At 37.9% G+C, this 18,672-nt stretch overlaps 1 protein-coding gene across 2 annotated transcripts in view; it reads right to left on the reverse strand.

Annotated features, from left to right (window-relative positions):
* Nucleotides 1–348: 348 nt before the first annotated feature.
* The window catches only part of TAB2 (TGF-beta activated kinase 1 (MAP3K7) binding protein 2), a 62,663-nt gene continuing 44,339 nt past the window's right edge, over nucleotides 349–18,672 (reverse strand). Inside the window, exons 2-7 of one of the 2 annotated variants that reach the window (XM_058419914.1) lie at nucleotides 17,438–17,488; nucleotides 13,816–15,328; nucleotides 6,651–6,811; nucleotides 5,942–6,035; nucleotides 4,564–4,644; nucleotides 349–2,382 (exon numbers count right to left, since the gene is read on the reverse strand). In XM_058419914.1, the coding sequence (XP_058275897.1) occupies nucleotides 2,237–2,382; nucleotides 4,564–4,644; nucleotides 5,942–6,035; nucleotides 6,651–6,811; nucleotides 13,816–15,208 (1,875 nt within the window). In that variant the 5' untranslated portion in view covers nucleotides 15,209–15,328; nucleotides 17,438–17,488 and the 3' untranslated portion in view covers nucleotides 349–2,236. The remainder of the gene's footprint in view (nucleotides 2,383–4,563; nucleotides 4,645–5,941; nucleotides 6,036–6,650; nucleotides 6,812–13,815; nucleotides 15,329–17,437; nucleotides 17,489–18,672) is intronic. The other variant, XM_040059351.2, reaches the window with a different exon arrangement.

The raw sequence follows: 18,672 nt of genomic DNA on the forward strand, positions 1-18,672 counted from the left end.
CCATTTTGATTTAGAAAAAATATTTTAAAAATCATCAAGCCCACAAGCATGAAGTAAAAAAGGGCCTGTGTATAGCTTATTGCTTTATGAGTAAGTGAGTGGGTCTTTGGTCAGAAAACAATCTCGTCAGTGCAACTTTATGAAATACATTCCTTATGCTCACTGAACTGGAATTAAACAGAGTATCACATGGAAGGAGAAACAAGGTTCAACAAAACAAAGGCTCAAATAAAAACTCTCGTCGAAAGAAATCAGCCTACTTTTAATACTGGTAATGCTTATTGTTCCGTTGAGTATTCTGTTGCTCCACATCATGGAAAAAGCAAACAAATCACAAAAGAAAACATTAGAATATATATTTTTTTTAATTTTTATAAATAACTTATCTGTTACAAAGGCAGTTTACCCAGCTAAATCACAAAACCATCAACTCAAGATATCCAAATTAGGTTTTATTAATAAACAGGTAAAAACTGATTTGTCAATCTTCACATAGAACTGCAGATGAAGCTGAAAAACAAGGCCTCATTTTATAAACAAAATGCATTGAATGCAAGTGCTTTGGGTCTACTGCCTAATTACCTGGGATTGACATTTTCTTCCCACATAAAAAAAAATGCAAAGCCTTCAAAACAAAGGCCTCTGTGCATTCACATAGATCACTTGTAAAACTCCTAATAAAGTGTCCACTGGCGGATGTTTACAGTGGGTGACAGTCTACTTTGTCTCTTGCTACATTGTTAGCACTCCCTCCAGCCTCACACTAAGTGCTGCTGCTACATAATTCTTTGCGTGCCGTCTTTCATGCATATTGTACTGGAATTCCATTTTCTTGATCTCGGTTACATACATCCCCGATCACGTGAGTATTTTCCTTAAAAAAATAGATCATCAAAATAAAAGAGATGCTTGAGGTTGCTTCAGTGTTCAAGTCTGTTTGATTTCTCTTTTCCAGCCTTTATTTCAGTTGCTATCCTTGTTTTCTATAAATATGAGACTTCACCACAAAGTCAGGTTTAGAAACTGGCTGCCGAAACAGGAAAGCATTTAAAGTCCTTGAACAAAGCTGTACGATGCTGCTGCTGTTGATTTTGGCACTGTATGTACTTCCCCAATGAATCTCTCTTCAGGAGTCTGCAAGACACCCAGCAGATGAAGCAAGCTTAACTCGGATGCTGATCTGTTGGTGGGTTGAAAGTTTCCTAGTATAAAGTATCCTCACACCAGACAAAATGCTCCCTTTGTGTCACCCACCGTAAAACTCAGTGTACAGAGTGAACTATATGCATAACTCTTCCAACTTTTCCTGCGCTTTTACCACGCTGCATCTGCAGGTCTTCACAGATCATCAGCATTTACAAGAACAATGTACAGAATGAGCAGAGGAAAGCTATTTTGTGCATAGTTTCTTATTAATGCTCTTATTTTAAGGCATCGCTTCTCTCAGATAAAAGCTTAAAAAAAGGGACATGATCGTGCTTAATCACTTAAAGGGAAAAAAAAAGAAAGTTAACAAAAAGACTATTACACTATACATACAGAAGTACAAGAAAATAATAAAGGTGAGGAAAAGAAATCACTTAAAGCAGGCTCTAGAGCTATGTACAGTAGGAAAAGCTTTGGGGTATTTCACTGTGTGTATTGTACAGACAACGCATGCAGTTTTTCCTTTTCATCTTTAGATGTGATTGTACTGGTTTCTGGGTTCACAGAGATGTTTTCAGGGAAGACAAGGCAAAGAGTACCACTGATTTGTGAAGTTCTTCCCTTTATCAAAGGCACTATATGGCAGCAAACAGTTTAAATACTTAAACCTTGTTCCTTTTAAGATCTCCTCTGTGCATGTAGTGTTTCACTGAAAGCTCTGAAAATAAAAACACTAGCACTCTATTCCTTTCCCCTGTCAAAATTCAGTAGTGACATGGGGGCAGAGAAGAGGATGGGCAACACCCAGGCCCTGAACACGGTGTGTGTTACTGGTAATACTGTACATGGTTTAGGCAGCTGGCGAGTCTCTCAGCAGATTACCCTTCAGCCGGTCAGTGTCAACTGCCTGTGACACAACTCTGAGGTATTGCTTGCTCTGTGGGCTGACATTTAACATTAGCAAAATACCATCTTGTCACATCTTCCATTTTACAAAATCCTATGCATAAATGCTTTTTTTGCCCCCCAATGCCTGGACAATTCCTTGTACGTTTGCTATGGTTTTAGGGAAGGTAATGGGCCTGTTGGCTCAGAAATGCCTGGGCATTTCACACTGTTCACAGCGATTTAAGGCTGGATGATTTAAAAAAGTACAGGCGGTACAACTCCACTGAGCTCCCTCATCTTCATCTGTGTCTGGAACAGTCTTTGGTGTTTTCACAATGGACCTCTGATCTGTGACATGGAAGAGATAAGATAAGCAGTTACTAACTGAAAACAGCATGGAAAGAATTCTGAGATTTTTTTTTTCAGTAACTATCTTGCTCCTCTGAGAACAGCACAGTTATTAAAAGAAGCAGCTTTTTACCACCTCCCTGACCACAGTTTCATTCTAAGTCAGCCAAAAGGCTCAAGGTAAAACTACAAAAATCACGTTTCCCATCCCTCAACTCTGCCTTCTTTCCTTTCTTCCCTCAGTTCAAAGCTACAGCATAAAAAGGAGATAAAATTTTCAAATTAATCAGCATAGGAAACATGGACGAGATTTAGAAGTTTGAGGTCTATGGAGTAGTCTAAAATTCATTGTGACAAGAAGTACGTGCTTTGTAACCCTTTGACATGTTTAACTTTTTGATCCTAGTAAGAAGGTAGCAGTTCTTCAAGCCAGCTCAACAGATAAAAGTACTAAAGAAAAACAATTGCCTGGCTCTGTCACGCTAGAGTAATCCTCCCAACCATACAACACATCTTTCTGCATTATGTGCTACGTAGCAACCTTCAACTATTTTAAAAGAGAAAAGAAGAGAGAAAAGGAATGAAAAGGATGAAAAGAGATGAGTGACTTCTCAAGTTAAGGGTTGCTCAGTTTAGGCAACTGCAAAATCCTTTTAGCCCATTATTTCATCTGGGGAACATCTCATCAGCAACTCATCAGCGTCAATTGCTGCAAAATGACAGCAAGGACTCTAGAAGTACAATGGTACCGATCATAGTTGCAAGAATTATTGTTGTTCTTTTGTGAACAGCAGTAATTCTGGTTTAAGTCAAAGCTTACGTGATAGCTAAATTGAAGCTTAACATGAAATGAAAATTAAAGTTAATGAAGAACTAAGATACATCAGTGATATTTTTTTAAAAAGAAAAGAAGAAAATAAAGATAATTGACAGAGGGAGTTTGGAGCTTTATAAACCAGGCAGGGTTAATTTTGCATTTTTCAAGATAGACTGAATGAAGCACGTAAATTTGTGAGCTTCTGCAAGATAAGCCAATAGAAATGTTGACAGCTAGCCAAAAAAAATTAATTTAAGTTTCCTTCTTTGATAGGTTAGTTTTTATTTATTGCAAAAGGAAGTATATAACTGACAGATGTTCTTCATGGTTCAGTTGTAAAATGTGTCTAATAGGAATGTGTTTGGATTGAACTTTACTCGAATTTTCACTACCAGCTCAGGTAACAAAGGACAGAAAGTGCTTTGTAAAGCTTGAAAAACAGTACTGGTTTGGAAAATGTCTGCGGGACAAAAAGCCCAATTTATCTAGACCATTTGACAATGCAGGAATGTCAGAAATCTCTAAGATGAGATTCTGTAACAACAGTTACTGCACACTGCAAGGACAATTAAACACACACATAATCTATATTATGTGGACAATTTCTTGGACAGAAAGATTGTGCAGAAACACCAGTGGATTTTCTCCATGTTTCATGAGGTGGTCTGCCTAAAGTCATAGTATGATGCTGTTCCAAATAAATTGATTTCATTCTCTGCTTTATGTAAAACACAAAAGGTAATTGTTCTGCTTTGTTTGACAACCTGAGAGGGAAAAAGTAAGCAATGTGTAAACCAATGACAAGTAGAATGTTGAAGAGTGGCTAATATTCAGCAATACTGACCGTCCTACTGGACTGCATTACTTTCCTCTTCAAATACCTGGAACTATATTTACCAACAGTCAGAGGAGGCTTTCATGTAACTTGTTAATACAAATTCTACAGTAGCCACGACTTCCAGTGAGGGTAATCAACCCGAGTTGTTACTACATGTAGTAAATCTACTCTTCACTATAAATAATGGTGAAGTCATCTAAGTGAGTTTCACTGGTCCCTAAGCAATGTACCTCATGCTCATTCTTAAAGAAAGATGGATGCTTCCATTATACAAACTACCTTACACTACATTATCTATCTTTAACATAACCCATTTAATATACTTCTCTTTCCTGAAGTACGAATAGAGAGCAAACAAGAGCAAACAGAAGCACACTTACTGCCAATACAAATGAAATGCAAAGTTTGTATGCTTTTGAAGTAATCTATTTTGCAATCAACACTTAAACAAGACACTTAAATTAGAACTTGATATTAGATACAAAGCAGGTATTTGTATCAAATACAAATTTTATCAATACAATACCTTTGGGTTTTGGTGGCACGGGACCAAGAAATCCAATATTATCGTAAAAATTATGAATAGCGCTGGGATTAAAATGTGGTCCTAAAAATAATAATAAAAAAAAAGTGCAGCAGTTTAAGAAAATAAATTGAGTAGGGACACATATCAGTTTTTTCTGGCAGTAATTCTTTAACAACACCATTATTCACTTACCACCTTTTATATCAAGGTGTTAACACAGACCTAAGTGAGATATTAGTAATTTCAGCAATACATTTTAAGAAACCTATTGCCCAAAATATGCAATATAAAGTCAGAGACAAAATCTAGCACACTAAACTCCTTTAAGACATCTTCTCCTAACACTCTTCAGGATCATAAGTAAATCTTAATTTTCTTTTTCTAAATTGCAGCTAAACTCAGAGATATCTTACCTACTATGCAGTGCATCATACATGCTTAGAATTAAAACTCAGAGGAAGTTCTAAATGCAATTTACTGTAACAAGCAAAAAAAAAAAATCACCCACCATTCCCTCTGTTTAAGGTCAAGTTTTTAGTGCAGCATTACATTCAGTACACCTGTCTACCTTCTCCTGAACTGCAGGTACACTGTCTGAAGCAGAACTTTTGTGGCTCATCTCCCAACTGATCTAACAGCTCACTGCTGCTCAAAGTGGGAAGTATCAGTTCCTTCCCTCTCACTATCTCAGTTCTCCCTTCCTGTGCCTCTCCCTCACATCAGCTGGAGCAAGCTTTTCCAGCAATCCAAGTTTTAGCTTGGCTCATGAACAGAATCAGCTCTGCAAAGGGTCTAAAAAACTGATACAGAGCCAGAGCTCAGTAAGTGGCAAGAGAGAGAAGCAGGAAGAGAGAAAGCTTTCTTGCTGGCGGTTCTTGAACTGGCTCAGCTGTCTCATATTCACCCCCATGACCAAAGGCTGTGTCCCTGCAGACAAGGAAAGCAGAGAGCACACTGAAAGTTACAACCACACTTTGTATTTGCTAACTTGAGAGGCTAAATACAGACAAAAGTGGAAGACAAAAGTGAGAGATAGGCACATAAGTATAGTAGTATCATTCAAAAAACTTTCTCTCTCTCTTTGCTACTCAGGTAACCAGATTTTTGATCCCTAGCATTTAATAAATAAATGGCATCACAAACTTCTCTCTTCTGAGCCAAGTATGAAATAGGAGTGACTTTGGGATGAGGAAAAATCATATGGCCAACAAAAACAACAGGCTTTAAAGACCGTTACTTCCCATGGTTTCACTCAATGTGATGATTTTGCAAAAAGTGTGTATATCCATCATTTATGACACAGACTTTTTTGAAACATGTGGACAGTGAAAAAAAAAATCAACATTTACAGTTACTGATGTACTAAGACATACTGTACCTCTTGCTTGAAAAAGATCAATCTCTTTGGTTAGGCAATCTATGTCTATCTGCAGCTGTCTGTTACAACTTCTTAACTGTTGCATTTCTTCCAGCTGAAAAAATAAATCTGCCTGTTAGAGTAATTTTCCCAGTTTATGAACAGTTACCATTCATGCACAGATAGACAGCATTTAGTTATTTCAGAAATGATGATAAAAGAATCTTCCCTAACGAACACCTTTCTTTTAATCCAAGCATAGTCTCAGAAAAAGCTTCCAGACCCAGTGAATAATTCTCACTCATCAGGCTTCTGAGCTGACCGAACAACTCCAAACTGCAGTCAGAGCACAGCCAGTGGTCCAGTCCACCAGATCAATGGATGATCATATAGCACTGAAAACTGGTGCATTGATCAGTTTCTCTGAGCTCAGTATACGCACCAAGACCAAAAAGTACTTGGTGTGACGGCAGTATTAGTATTAAATTGTAAGGATTACCAGGTCAAGCTTTTTGACTGCCTTTAAAAGCAATACTTCACAAAGCAATTAGTGAACCGCAAGGTTGTGGTTAAATTAGTCCTTGCTCTAAACTCCAGTTTACCAGCTTAATTCCAACTGTACTGTCTGTCCCTAGTATATTGTCAGTATATGAACAAATCTTCCTTCAATTTATTGTGACAGATCACACTTGTGGTTTTTAGTTTATACCCTACAGACGTTTCAACTTACTGATGGAATTTGGGAAACAGAATTCGATCTTTTCAGGCGCCTTCGTGTTAGATTATTCTCCATTTCATTGACCTCTGATTTTAGTTTATCCAACTTTTTCTTTTGAACCTCAAGTTCTCGTTGAAGTCGCTCCATCCTGGCCTTCTGGTGTACCAGTAAAGCTGCAATACATAAAGTCCCATTTTATCTACTTTATTATCCTTCACATGGCAACATCAGATTAAGATCCAAGTTAGTGTTCTTTCAGGAAAAAAAAACAAAAAAACACCACTACAGAGCGCTTTTCCAATTTCCGCACAAGAAGATCTGCCATAAGACAGAAGTGCTGTGTTTTTGAAAACAGCACAAACTAACTACAGACAAGCAAATATGAGAAAGCCATACAACGTAATAAAAGGCCATGCAAAATTTAACTGTAATCTGTAAAAACCTTCCAGACTGACTACCCAAAGCCAGGAACAAATATTTCTTTGTGTATTCAGCTCAAGCACTGCAAAACAGGTAGCACGAAGAGGATTTCAGACAACTGCAATATGGAGCACTACATATGCTTATTGCAATTAGGACTGGATCACAGTAAGACTCATCAAAAGAAACCCAACCAGAAATAAGCACACCACTAGCAAACTGCGATATTTGCCAAAAGCTGGATTGTGTCATTTTACCCCTTAACTACAGTGCAGAACCATTAGTTCAGTTTCCAATTTATAAGGCTGCTTACTATTTGTAAAGCAAAGGCACAAGGAGACCTAATTTAGAAACAATGAACTTAGCATTTAAACAACAGTTTTTTAAAGGTATGAACAACCTAAGTGGCAGATAACACAAATTCATGCAATCAAATGAGTTTATTTCATTGAAGGCAGGTTTACTATTAAATATCATCACAAAAGCAGATATCATTGCTCATAGTAATAATCACTCTCTATAAAAATGTATTTCATTTAAAAAAAAACAAAGAATCATTTTAACTTCTGCACAGCCATTAATTAATCCATTAAACTAGGAATTCATATAAACTGTGATAATTTTCACAGGCTATGAATACCTTTATATCACCCTGGAAATTATAAAGAAATAGCAATAACAAGGTATTTTTAAAAGATTGAATTTGTCTCACAAAGTCTTTAAGCCAAATTCTAGCAGGAACATGATGTTTAATTCCTCATAATTTCTTCAGGTATCAAAAACTTAGCACTCAAATCTGGTTACCTAGGTTTCCCAAATAGTAACAGAGAAAAAAACAAAAAAAAACCAAAACCCCCCCCCCACATCAAAAAGATGCTATATTCCACATCTTTGGCAAGCAGAACTGTCTTCTCCTGCAGCTCCTGCCTGTTCATTCATTCACTCACACACTGCATTTTGTCTTCCAGAGGTTCTTTAAAAGGAGGAACCATGCCAAACTATTTTTGAACAGTGTTACAGACCATAAGGCCGTACTGAGATCCAGCCTAGGCTTTTGAGTCACAAATGTCCACAAGACACTGAAATGACACCTCGCTTCTGCTATGTTTTGTTCAAATCAGAGAAATCAGAGAAGTTTTCATAAACAATCACCTTTATTTTAGGTCACAGTAGCCGCACTACAGCAAAAATTGCATTGCGCTCATAAGTAAAATAAAAACGTAATAACTGAAATCTCAAGATTTTTGTTGAAGACTTGGAATTATAGGTAAATAATCTCTACAGTCTCTCCTCTTGAAAAGCCTTTTACAAACAGCAAACGTAGCTGCACGTCTAAAGAAAGGAAATCAAAGACTACTTTGCCTCTACTCCTGCAGGGAGTGTACAATCCCTTTTTCTTTCTACATTTTATTTCCACTTTTAGACAGTCTCTTCTGTTTTCATTACCTTGGTAAGACTGCTGAGGCAACACAGCTATGCTCCACTGTCCACACTCAGAACTCTTCAGACCTGTCAAACTGCAGGCTGCTGGCGAGTAGCCAGTAGGTGAGGAGCATTGTTACCGGAGTATCAGGTTGCACGGCAAGGCCTCCAGAGTTCGGCTATGACCAAGACTTGGCCCGTGCATCCCTCATCTCCTTTTTTAAGCTACTCTTGTACAGGAAAAAACCCCATGATTTCTCATTTCTATGTTGTCCCACTTGTGAGGTTTAGAAATTCAGCTGTCATTATGAAACTGCACAAGCAGAAGGCACTGATGGATGCACACAGCACTATTACATGCTTTTCATTTTCATGTCAGGTCTGGGGAGTTATGCAATTTATTCTCCTAGGAGCTTTGTGACTACCATCTGACAATTTCAAATCCCAACAGGTTTTAAAAGCACACATTAAAAATTACTATTGTGATTAAAGAAGAATCAATTGACACCGCTATGCTAACCTTCTACTATTAAAAGTAACTTCAATAAGGAACTTGAAAGAGATTGGTTTAAGTGCAGGCTTTCATATATAATTTGGTAATTTTGCTTAAATACCAATTTAGCAGCTGCAGGAAAACAATGGTGGGGGGAAGACAAAATCCTCCTTTTATTTCAGTGAGGTATTTATGAATGGAAAATGGCAATTTAAGTATTCAGCTCCCTCTAGTGTTGCTCAGAGCAACTGAAAATGTTCAGAAAACACTGTTCAACTTCTTAATTAAGTACAAACAGGGTATTTGGCACATCTAGTTTTTTACACTTCTGCACGTTTGCATTCAGCAGAGTGCAGTACATTTCAATGCTCTGGCAGATGCCACTGTTTCCTCTGACATCCACAGTGCACATTTTTCACATAAGGCTGTATATCATTAAAATTACAGAGAGGAGCACAAACGTCTGGAGGACGAAAGTTCACTCTTCCTCTACCAGAGACCTTATCAGTCAGGCACTAAATATACCTTAAAGTCTGTAAATGTATATATAATTGTTTTCTCAAAAATGTTGTGAATTTTAGTATGTCTTTTGTTATTTTAAGTGTTTCTAAGATAAATTCTAATCTATGAATACAACGATTTCACCCTACCCTGTAGACCTACATATTTCTTAAATCTTGTATTTTGCTAGATATGGAGGGGATTTCCGGCAATGCAATTACACTGTGGCAGGAGGTTAATGAGAGTCTCAAAACACACTTATGCTTGTCCATGTTTTCAAAACCTGTATTTGAAGCTGCACAAAATTCAGTCATCTGATATGCAACTTAAGTAGTTCAAACTGATGGTTTTTTGTTGTTCTCTCTTTTCAATATTCACCTATTTTTTAAAAAACAGGATCATTGAAGAGTGAGGCCTGATATACAGAGCCAAATATAAGGTGGTATTTTTTCTTAGACAACTTGATGCAAAGGGCTCAGAGCCCCTTGGAGCATGGGCCACAGCTGTAATTCATTCAAGTCCTTTTTCTTAAACATCTACAAGGACTGGCTAAGAATTAAATAAATTTGTTTCTTGCAGCTTTATTTATCTTTGAAGCTCCAAGAAACCAAAGCAAGAGCTGTGAAATGTTAATTTACTAATCCAGCTTATCAGTTAATTTATTTACATTAAAAAGACAGTGGAAAGAATTGCTAAGCAAACATGCATCCACATAAATAACTACAGTTGGTACCAATGACTTGCTCAACTTTGCACACCATCCTCTTTCAAGTTAAAGAAAATAATATGAAAACATCAGACAGTGAAGGCTGTGTAATATTTAACCAAAGGACTTAAGTTCCCTAGGAAGAAAACATCTACCTAGTGATTTTATTACTCAGTTATGTATTTTCTTCATGGGGTGCTCTCCCATTCTACAGATGGAAAGCTACCCACAGAATGAGCAACTATTAAATATAATATATTTATAATATATAATATAATACAATTAAATATAACTGTTTGGCCTCACTACTCATCACATGACATGCATACATCTCAGTACAGAATCTTCAATTTCTAACAGGATTCCAATTTTTAAGACACTTTCTACTAAACCAAATTATATATTGACATGTCAGTTAACCACTTCATATTAATAAAACTAATTATAAATTCTAATCTCTGCCAAGTAATGGGAATACTTCTGCACACTGACAGAAGTGATACTGAACAGAAGAGCATAAAAATGCATCCTCTTTTGGCTCTCCTTCTGGGTATGCACCTTGCATTACTCTTGCCACAGCATCATCATTTCTTACTGACTTCAACAGCAGACACATGCACTCAACATTTCCACATTCCTCAGAATCTCAAACTAGAATTCTAGAAAATGAGAAACATCCCCCAGGAACCAGTTCTAAAAAGTCTGGTGACAGTGAGTTTCTTAGCTTCACAGAGTCAGTGCTAGAGATACAACCAAATATTCCAGGGAAATGACACTGATTTTATCTGAGCAGTATCCACTCGTTTACACATAATATAACCTCCAGGCTTGGCAGCAAATAAGACCAAGACCTGGGGCAGCCTTCTACTACCTGCTGTGACTTTCTTGGGAGGGAAACCAGAAATAACATGGAAGGAGACTGAGGTGCCTACACACACACTGATAAAGTAACGCTTCTTTGATGGCAAGCAGCAGCACCTACAGAGAGGTCCAACACATCTTCTGTTCTCCTGGGTTGGACCATGCATGTAAATGTAAAATAAATAAAAAGTGCAAAGGAAACTTCATTTGACATCAAAGCAACTCCATCTTCCACCCCAAGGTTTCTTTTCCTTCAAGCCAGTTTCAGTTCTTCCTGCCAAGATAAGGAGTATTCTGGCAGAAATGGAAAAGCTGATGAAAATACATTTTTCTCTAATCACGGCCAGAGAAACTACTCATCTTTTCTGGCTAAAATTAAAATGAAACAAGCACCTCACATGGAAGGATTATGACAGTCTGGCTAAATCATAAGCAGTTTAGAGAACACAGAAAACATCAAGTAACTCAAATCCCTTTTTGTATGTAAGAAGTAAAAAAAAAAACCAAACCAAAACAAAAACCCCCCACACTGCTAAGTGTAAGAAACATGTTTAAAAGCAACAGTTAGGACTTCCAGATTTCAATATCATACAATTAAATCTATCAGACTTCTCAACTTTCCAAATATTAATTAATAACAAAAAAGTAAGAAATGCTGCACTTATTGCAGCAGAAATGGAGCATGCATGCCGGAAATGCAAAACATCTCTTCATGTAAAGAACTTCAGAAATATAAGTGCTTTCTAGTGAAGGATGCAGATGGATGGTGATTTCTTGAGGTCCCTAAAAGTACACCAGCCCACATCATACACCTACACATCATCTAAAAGCTGCAGCTTGGCTTCAGGAAGAGCTGTGCTCCACAGCAGGCATGAGGTCAATGCTTCCAGGTTGTGTATCAAGCTTGCCTCATCTCGATAAACTGAATGCTGATACCTGCAGCTTGTAGAGAATGTGCAGGAGGTTACAGTGGCCATTACTACCAAGGGTACAAGAGATAAAGAGGTAGACCTGGTTGAACCCACTGCCCTCAGAAAGGATAAACAGAAGAAAGGGACGACGCCCCAAAAAGTGCCCAAAGTGCAGTTTTGCAACCCCCAATGTTGCCACATTCTGTGAGTTTCGTGAGATGTTTACAGTTCTGTAGCCGAGTTCTCACATTTGTACCATAAACAATCACTGTATTTACATTCCTCTCTGATGAGAGTCAACTAATTGACTTCTAGCCTGGCCAGTGGGATGGAGAGGTGGTAACCTTGTTCTCCAATCCCTGGTCATTGTTCAGAATCTATACAAGCGAGGTCTTGGTAAATAATAAAGTTCTTTTCTTCAGTCTTCTTTTTAGAATCAGATTGTGTGAGTATTCATTTACCTTATTGTCCTCTAGTGACACCTAAAAAGATCCAACTTGCTTGGGAAGCAAGTTCATGATCTAGAAGACTGTTTAGAGCCTAAGGACAAGATTTCAATTGCTTAATTTCTGATATATGACGTTTTCCAGGACTAAGACCAATACAGCTAAGTCTCCCTCCAAAGTAAGAAAAGGAATATGAACTGGGGGGCATTTTTTTTGCTTACCTACAGATGAATTTTCTAAAGTTCTTTATGCACTGAACACAAGAGAATGTAAAGATGATTAGCTTTTTGGTTTTGACACATAACCTTTAGAAACTTTTGAGTTAGGATTGACTATTCCTCCCCAAAGTTAATTATATCCGGAAGTAGTTCACAAGCTAGAATCACTTTTTGATTTACTTCATTAACACAGTACCCCAGATGCAGACCTGGCTTCCAGTGTCCTGATCACTGCAATCACTGGATTACACTGGATTACAAAATAAAATGGATAAATTAATCTAAAGAATGCTTACATTGGTCATGGAACAAGCCAGTTTTTTAAATTCTGAATTGTTTGCTAAGTCCAAAGAGGTCCAGTGAGGTCAAAACCAAATTATTTTGACAACCTATCATGAATACTGCGTAAGTATCCTAAGACTTATTCAATATTTTTATGTAAAAAGCTTACAGGAGGGTTAACAAACCATCAAGTTGGTAATAAAAGCATGCAAACCCATGAAAACAGAAGAAAAACATTAACAGCTTATCTCACTGTATCACATATTCTAGATTTTACCCCGCCCCTACCACTGATCCCATAAAACAGATTCCCTTGGTTTGGTGTTGCTTCTCACATTTTAAAATGTAACAGAAGTAAGTATCAAGACTTTAAGCATTTTATTGTCAGGCACACAGTAGGAAACATGGAGGCCAGGCCAACACTTTGTCCCATTAATTGCTTTTGATGTCTGCTTTTCTTTCTTCTTAAATAACACTCGCAAAAGGGGGGAAAATGAAAAAAAAAAACAAAAAACCCACCAAACATTATCCAATGTAAACAGTACCTCAACTGATTCAAAAATCTGATAATGGAATTGTCACTTTAAATCACTAAGACAAGTCGAACAAACGTAGATGTTTCTTGCAGAACAACATAAAAATGAAGATGGTATGACTCCATTAAACAGATAACATATCTACTTAAGACAAACAGAAGAATATCTTCAAGTATTCAGTTACATGTCTTTACCATAAAAAGAAATCTATGATTTGCTTATAAAACACTTTTATTCATTTAGGAAACACTGACAAATGCTAAAATTAAAGATACTGTATTAACATCACAAAGGTTACTAACTGTTTCCTGCTCTTCTGCAATCTACACACTGAATTGACAACCTGATCAAAATCTCTACAATTTATATTAAGATTATTACCTTGTGTGTAGGCAGCATCATCAGATCCCATACTCAATTTCCGTGCATCACTGATCCTATCCACATGTGCTAAAACAGGGTCAGTGAGATGCTGGATACCCTCTGGTTCAACATAGTGATCAGGAAGGTTTAGAAGGTTTGTAGGTTCAAAAGTTGGGGATACTACCCCTGGGGAAACTGCAGGGGGCTTATTTGGAGAAACTGTAATTTTAAAAGTATATTTTGTGTTAGGCTGCGTAACAACCACTCGAGGAGAGGTTGCAGTGGTGCTGTTGCCCACTGCTCGACTCTTGGGTGGATGGTGATGAATAAATGCAGGACCCATGCTTACTTGACCAGACATATTCCTAGCAGTAGTAGATACTCCAGGATTTGTCGATATGAAAAGCGTGGGCTGGTTCCGCACAAGCTGATCATCTCCTGTCGCGGCATTTGCTGAAATGTAGACCTTGGGCTGACCACGTGTGATCACTTCATCAGTATTTGGAGGACTGGCCGATATGTAAACAGTGGGTTGACTTCTACTTAACGTCTGGCTGTTGAGGGAAGAGGGAACAGTGGAGGTACGAGGGCCAGTTGAACGCAACTTAGAAGAACTGTTTCTTTGTGGCGGTTCAAGTTTGATTTCAATTTGATTTTTGCGAGGTCCTGTGGATATATTCTGAATGTTGTATTGGCTATGAACAGAAGGTTGTGAGCTACCAGATGAATGAATCATAGGTGCTTGTGGAGTAGTAGGAGAACTGATAGGCATGTACACATGAGAAGTCTGGTGGCCTTGCTGGTTTGGCTGTGTTGAGTGTTGCGATGAGGTATGTGGCGTAGTACTGGATGTAGGAATAGTAGTCCAGGGACTCGGCTGCGAAGGCTGGTAGACTTGCTGAGGATGCATGGGATTAAACTGAGATGCCCAGCCTGGCTGCTGCTGTGTCTGTCGAGCGGTACCACTAGGAGCTGTGATGTAAGGCCTAATATAGATAGAATTTCCCTGGGGACTGTTAAGTACAGGAGGAGGTACACCATGTATGTGCAAAGATGTTGGGGTATTGCGACCAGGCTGAATGTTTGGAGCTAAAGTTACCATAATGGGGTTGAATCTGGGTGTTTGTTGAGACAAGTTAGATACTCCTTTGCTGCCTAGGTGAAATCCAAGATGCTGCCCTGGATTAGAAGCACTAACTGTATTAGCCATCCCAAAGACATTAAATCCTTGTGGAACCTGTGCAGGTGCTGTCTGTGGTTCCTGCTGAAACAGTTCATTGTTGGACTGACTAGTTTGAAGGTGTCCATCACTAACACTGTGAGCTAGAGTCCTACTTCCATTCATTCTACTTCCTTCTCTTCCATGGTGATAGACATTCTGTGACTGCAAATCCAAATTAAGAGATGTCATGTGATTTCGTAGTCCAGGAATCCCAGAATCATCCGAAAAACTCAGGTCTCCTTCACCGTAGAGATACTTTGTGCTCTCCTGAGAGAGAACTGCACAACAGGCATCCAAATTATTGTTATTCTACAAAAGACAGATGAAAGTTTGACATTACTGATAAAATACTGTCACAATTATGTATGAATACATCCAATCATAACTGAAAAATTAACAATATAGCATCAGACAGAAAGCTTTAGGTGGCTGGCTAGCATAGCTGCTCTACACACACAAAGGACTTGCACATGAAGCTCACTGCTCTGGGAACAGTAACTCAGCCAGTGGCACCAAGGGCAGAGGTCTGCATTGCCTCTGAAGCATTGACAGGGAGATCCTGCACCTTGGCTTTATGCAGTATGGTACACCTTGGAGGAATACTTTCTCTATTCCTTCTCAGTTTCAGAATCATCTTCAGCAGAGATCAAATCCCTGGCTTTAGGGAGGAAAATGACAGCAGGAATGGATTCACAGCATCAGCAGAGTACCGATTAGTAACTTAAAAACAGAAATGAAACCACACGTTTATTTTAAATGTTTTCCCAAACACTTCAATACCTGTTATCCATTACCTCCTGCTGAAAACAGAAAGTGAATCTTATGAAGAGAAGAAACACGCTGACTCAAGGTACCGTATATGACTTTAGAAGAAATGTAAAAATTCAGTTTACGCAAATACAGCAGGATTACCCTTTTTTAAGATAAAACTATTAATCAAAAACCCAGAGGACATTTGTATTTTCATTTTAAACCACTGCTGTAAGGCTTTTAAATACTTATATCTGTACCTTTTAAAACCTGTAATACGATGACTTAGAATAGAAATCACAACCTAGCTAATTTTTTTTTAGGAACATTTCAGAAGCAAACTGCTAATCTCTCTTCTCCGTTTCCACATGTTTAATAATACTGTACTCTAATCTTCCCAATTTAGTTTCCTACATAAGGATTTTTAAAAAGAGTGAACATGCATCAGGGACCTAATTCTTCATACTGTGCTCTGTCTCTACCACTTTTCACACAGAACCTCCCACCCCCAAGAAATAAAGGTTAATACTTTCAGCCAGAAGAGCACCTGTTCAGGCCCATGTTATTAACATTAAATAGGTGGCAAATCCATCCAGCACATAGAAATAGTTACTAGAAAAAAATGCACGTGATCAAGGAAAAAAATTGCATGTGCCAAGTAGCAACATTATCAGTTAGTTAAAGAGTAACACAACCAGATAAACTGATCCATGCTACATGCTTTCTATTATGTCATTTTTGTTAAACTAGCAGACATTTCTCATTCTTCAACCAGCATGAAGGTGACAGTGTTGTGCAGACATAGCAAGACTGTCTCTACCATACAGATTTACAAAAATAAAAAATAATAATAATAATTAAACAAAAAAAAAGGAAAAAGAAAAAAGAAGTGGGAGAGGGATGACAAGGCTAAACTTCACCCACAAAACCAAAACTATGTGTTCATTTAGACCAGATGCAGTTCTGAATTCTTCCAAATTAAAGGGGAAAAAAAAAAAATCCCCAAAACCCCCCAGCCATAAAACTTTTTAAAATGATAGGATTCCCTAAATGCTATCTAACAAGCCAGCTCTATATAAAGATTTCTATGAAAAAGTATTCAGAGATATAAAAATAGATCAAATTGATGATATGCATATCAGCTCTAGTTTGGAATAAGGACCAGAGGACAAAGTAATCAAAGGAAGTTAGTAGTGAAGAAAGGAAACACACGGACAGAACAGTTGGTAAGAGAAGCTAAGAACAATAGCCTGGTATTTGTTGCAAAGGAGAAAAGGGAGCCAGAAAAGGGAAAAAGATAGGACGCCACAGAAAAACAAGCTAGAAATATCTCAAATGCAGATTTTGCAAGAAGTGAATTAAAATTATTAACAGAAAGGCCAAAAATACCAAACCAAAAAGGAACAGGCCAAGCTTGCAAGGCCCTTACATTCAGCTTGAATGCATTTCTTTGGACAATTTTTAATTTCTTTTTAAAGACCGCATCCAATCAATTCCCAAATTTCAGTGACGTCAATGAGAAAATTGGAGAACTCAAAGGGGAAACGGGGGCACATGGAACCCCTGGCATCTTCTGGCTGGCAGAGGCAGAATTTCAACCGCTTCTAGCTCTTTACAGATCAGAGAACCGGTTGATGGCAGACTGAGCATATTCCAGCAAAACAATACCCCTCATCTTATCTCTGCCCATGTCCCAATTGAGTTTAAAATGTTGGCACCCTGAAAGAGAAAGAAAAAAAAAGAAAGAATAAGAATGTTGGAGGGAAATGAGGAAGCAAGGAGAGGACGTAGACTTGAGGAGCAGCTATAGAATGCTCCAGACACAAAAAATAGGACAACAGGGAGCAACGTCCACAGACTCTGGGCACTGCAGGGACTCCTTTAAATGAGGAGAATGGGAGAGCTGAATGCAGGAGGCTTGTTGGGAAGAACACAAGGATACAAAAATTTTTAGGAATATTCAGTGCTGTCAGTCCAAGACTTTTTACTCCCTAGATTAAACAGGTTTAAGCTTCCTCCTATTAGCTTTTTGGTGATCCTCTGTTTCTGGTATGCTATATATTGTTTAGGTATTTCAACAGCGTGGTATTTACCTCAAGGTATTTGCATATTCTCTTTACCCTTAATTCTAATTTTTTTTTATTATAAATACATAATGCTATAAACCTTCCTTTAGAAAAACCTGTAAGTGTTTGGCTACAAAGAATTTAGGGAGGATGACTGACTTTTTTCTGCACAATTCAGAGTAACCCAAATAAACTTTCCTTGTTATAAAAGCATCATCAATAATACTATAAACTACATAATTGATTATATTCTTTCAGATTCTCACCTGGGGTATCTTAAATTCCTAGCTTAAAAATAACTTCACCCTGACATATGATGCCTGCACAGAAGGTACTGTGGGGCCAAGGCATTTCTTACACTGAATGTCCTCAAGCACTTGTCTTTGACCTAAACTACACTTAGTGCCTGTACTGGAAATTCCTTCCACTATGTTCAACTACAAGGTGGCAGAACTCAAGATTCAGACACTCTTACAACAGCACTGCGAACATGTGCACAAGCACTCTCAAATTCTGCTTTTCAATCTTTCCCATCAGTCCAAGTACAAAATTTGTTGGTTTGAAGAAGTCATATTAGGCAGCTTTTATAGCAACAACCCCAAACAAACCAAAACACAAACAAACAAAACCCCAAGCCAAAGAAAGTAGCAAAGTTAGAAGTTGCCAGAGAAACCAGAGCTCAAGAAATTTCAAGGAACCACCAACATGACAGGATTTTCTCAGGTGAGTCTTAGCTCTCAGCTCACAAAAAACGTAGCTTTCCAGTGTGACAAATTAGTTTAACAATACTGCACACATGGTACATTAATTACTCTAGACTGTTTTTGAAAGATCCTC

This window comes from Hirundo rustica, chromosome 3 (genome assembly GCF_015227805.2).
Source record: "Hirundo rustica isolate bHirRus1 chromosome 3, bHirRus1.pri.v3, whole genome shotgun sequence".
In the NCBI taxonomy this organism is placed as follows: domain Eukaryota; kingdom Metazoa; phylum Chordata; class Aves; order Passeriformes; family Hirundinidae; genus Hirundo; species Hirundo rustica.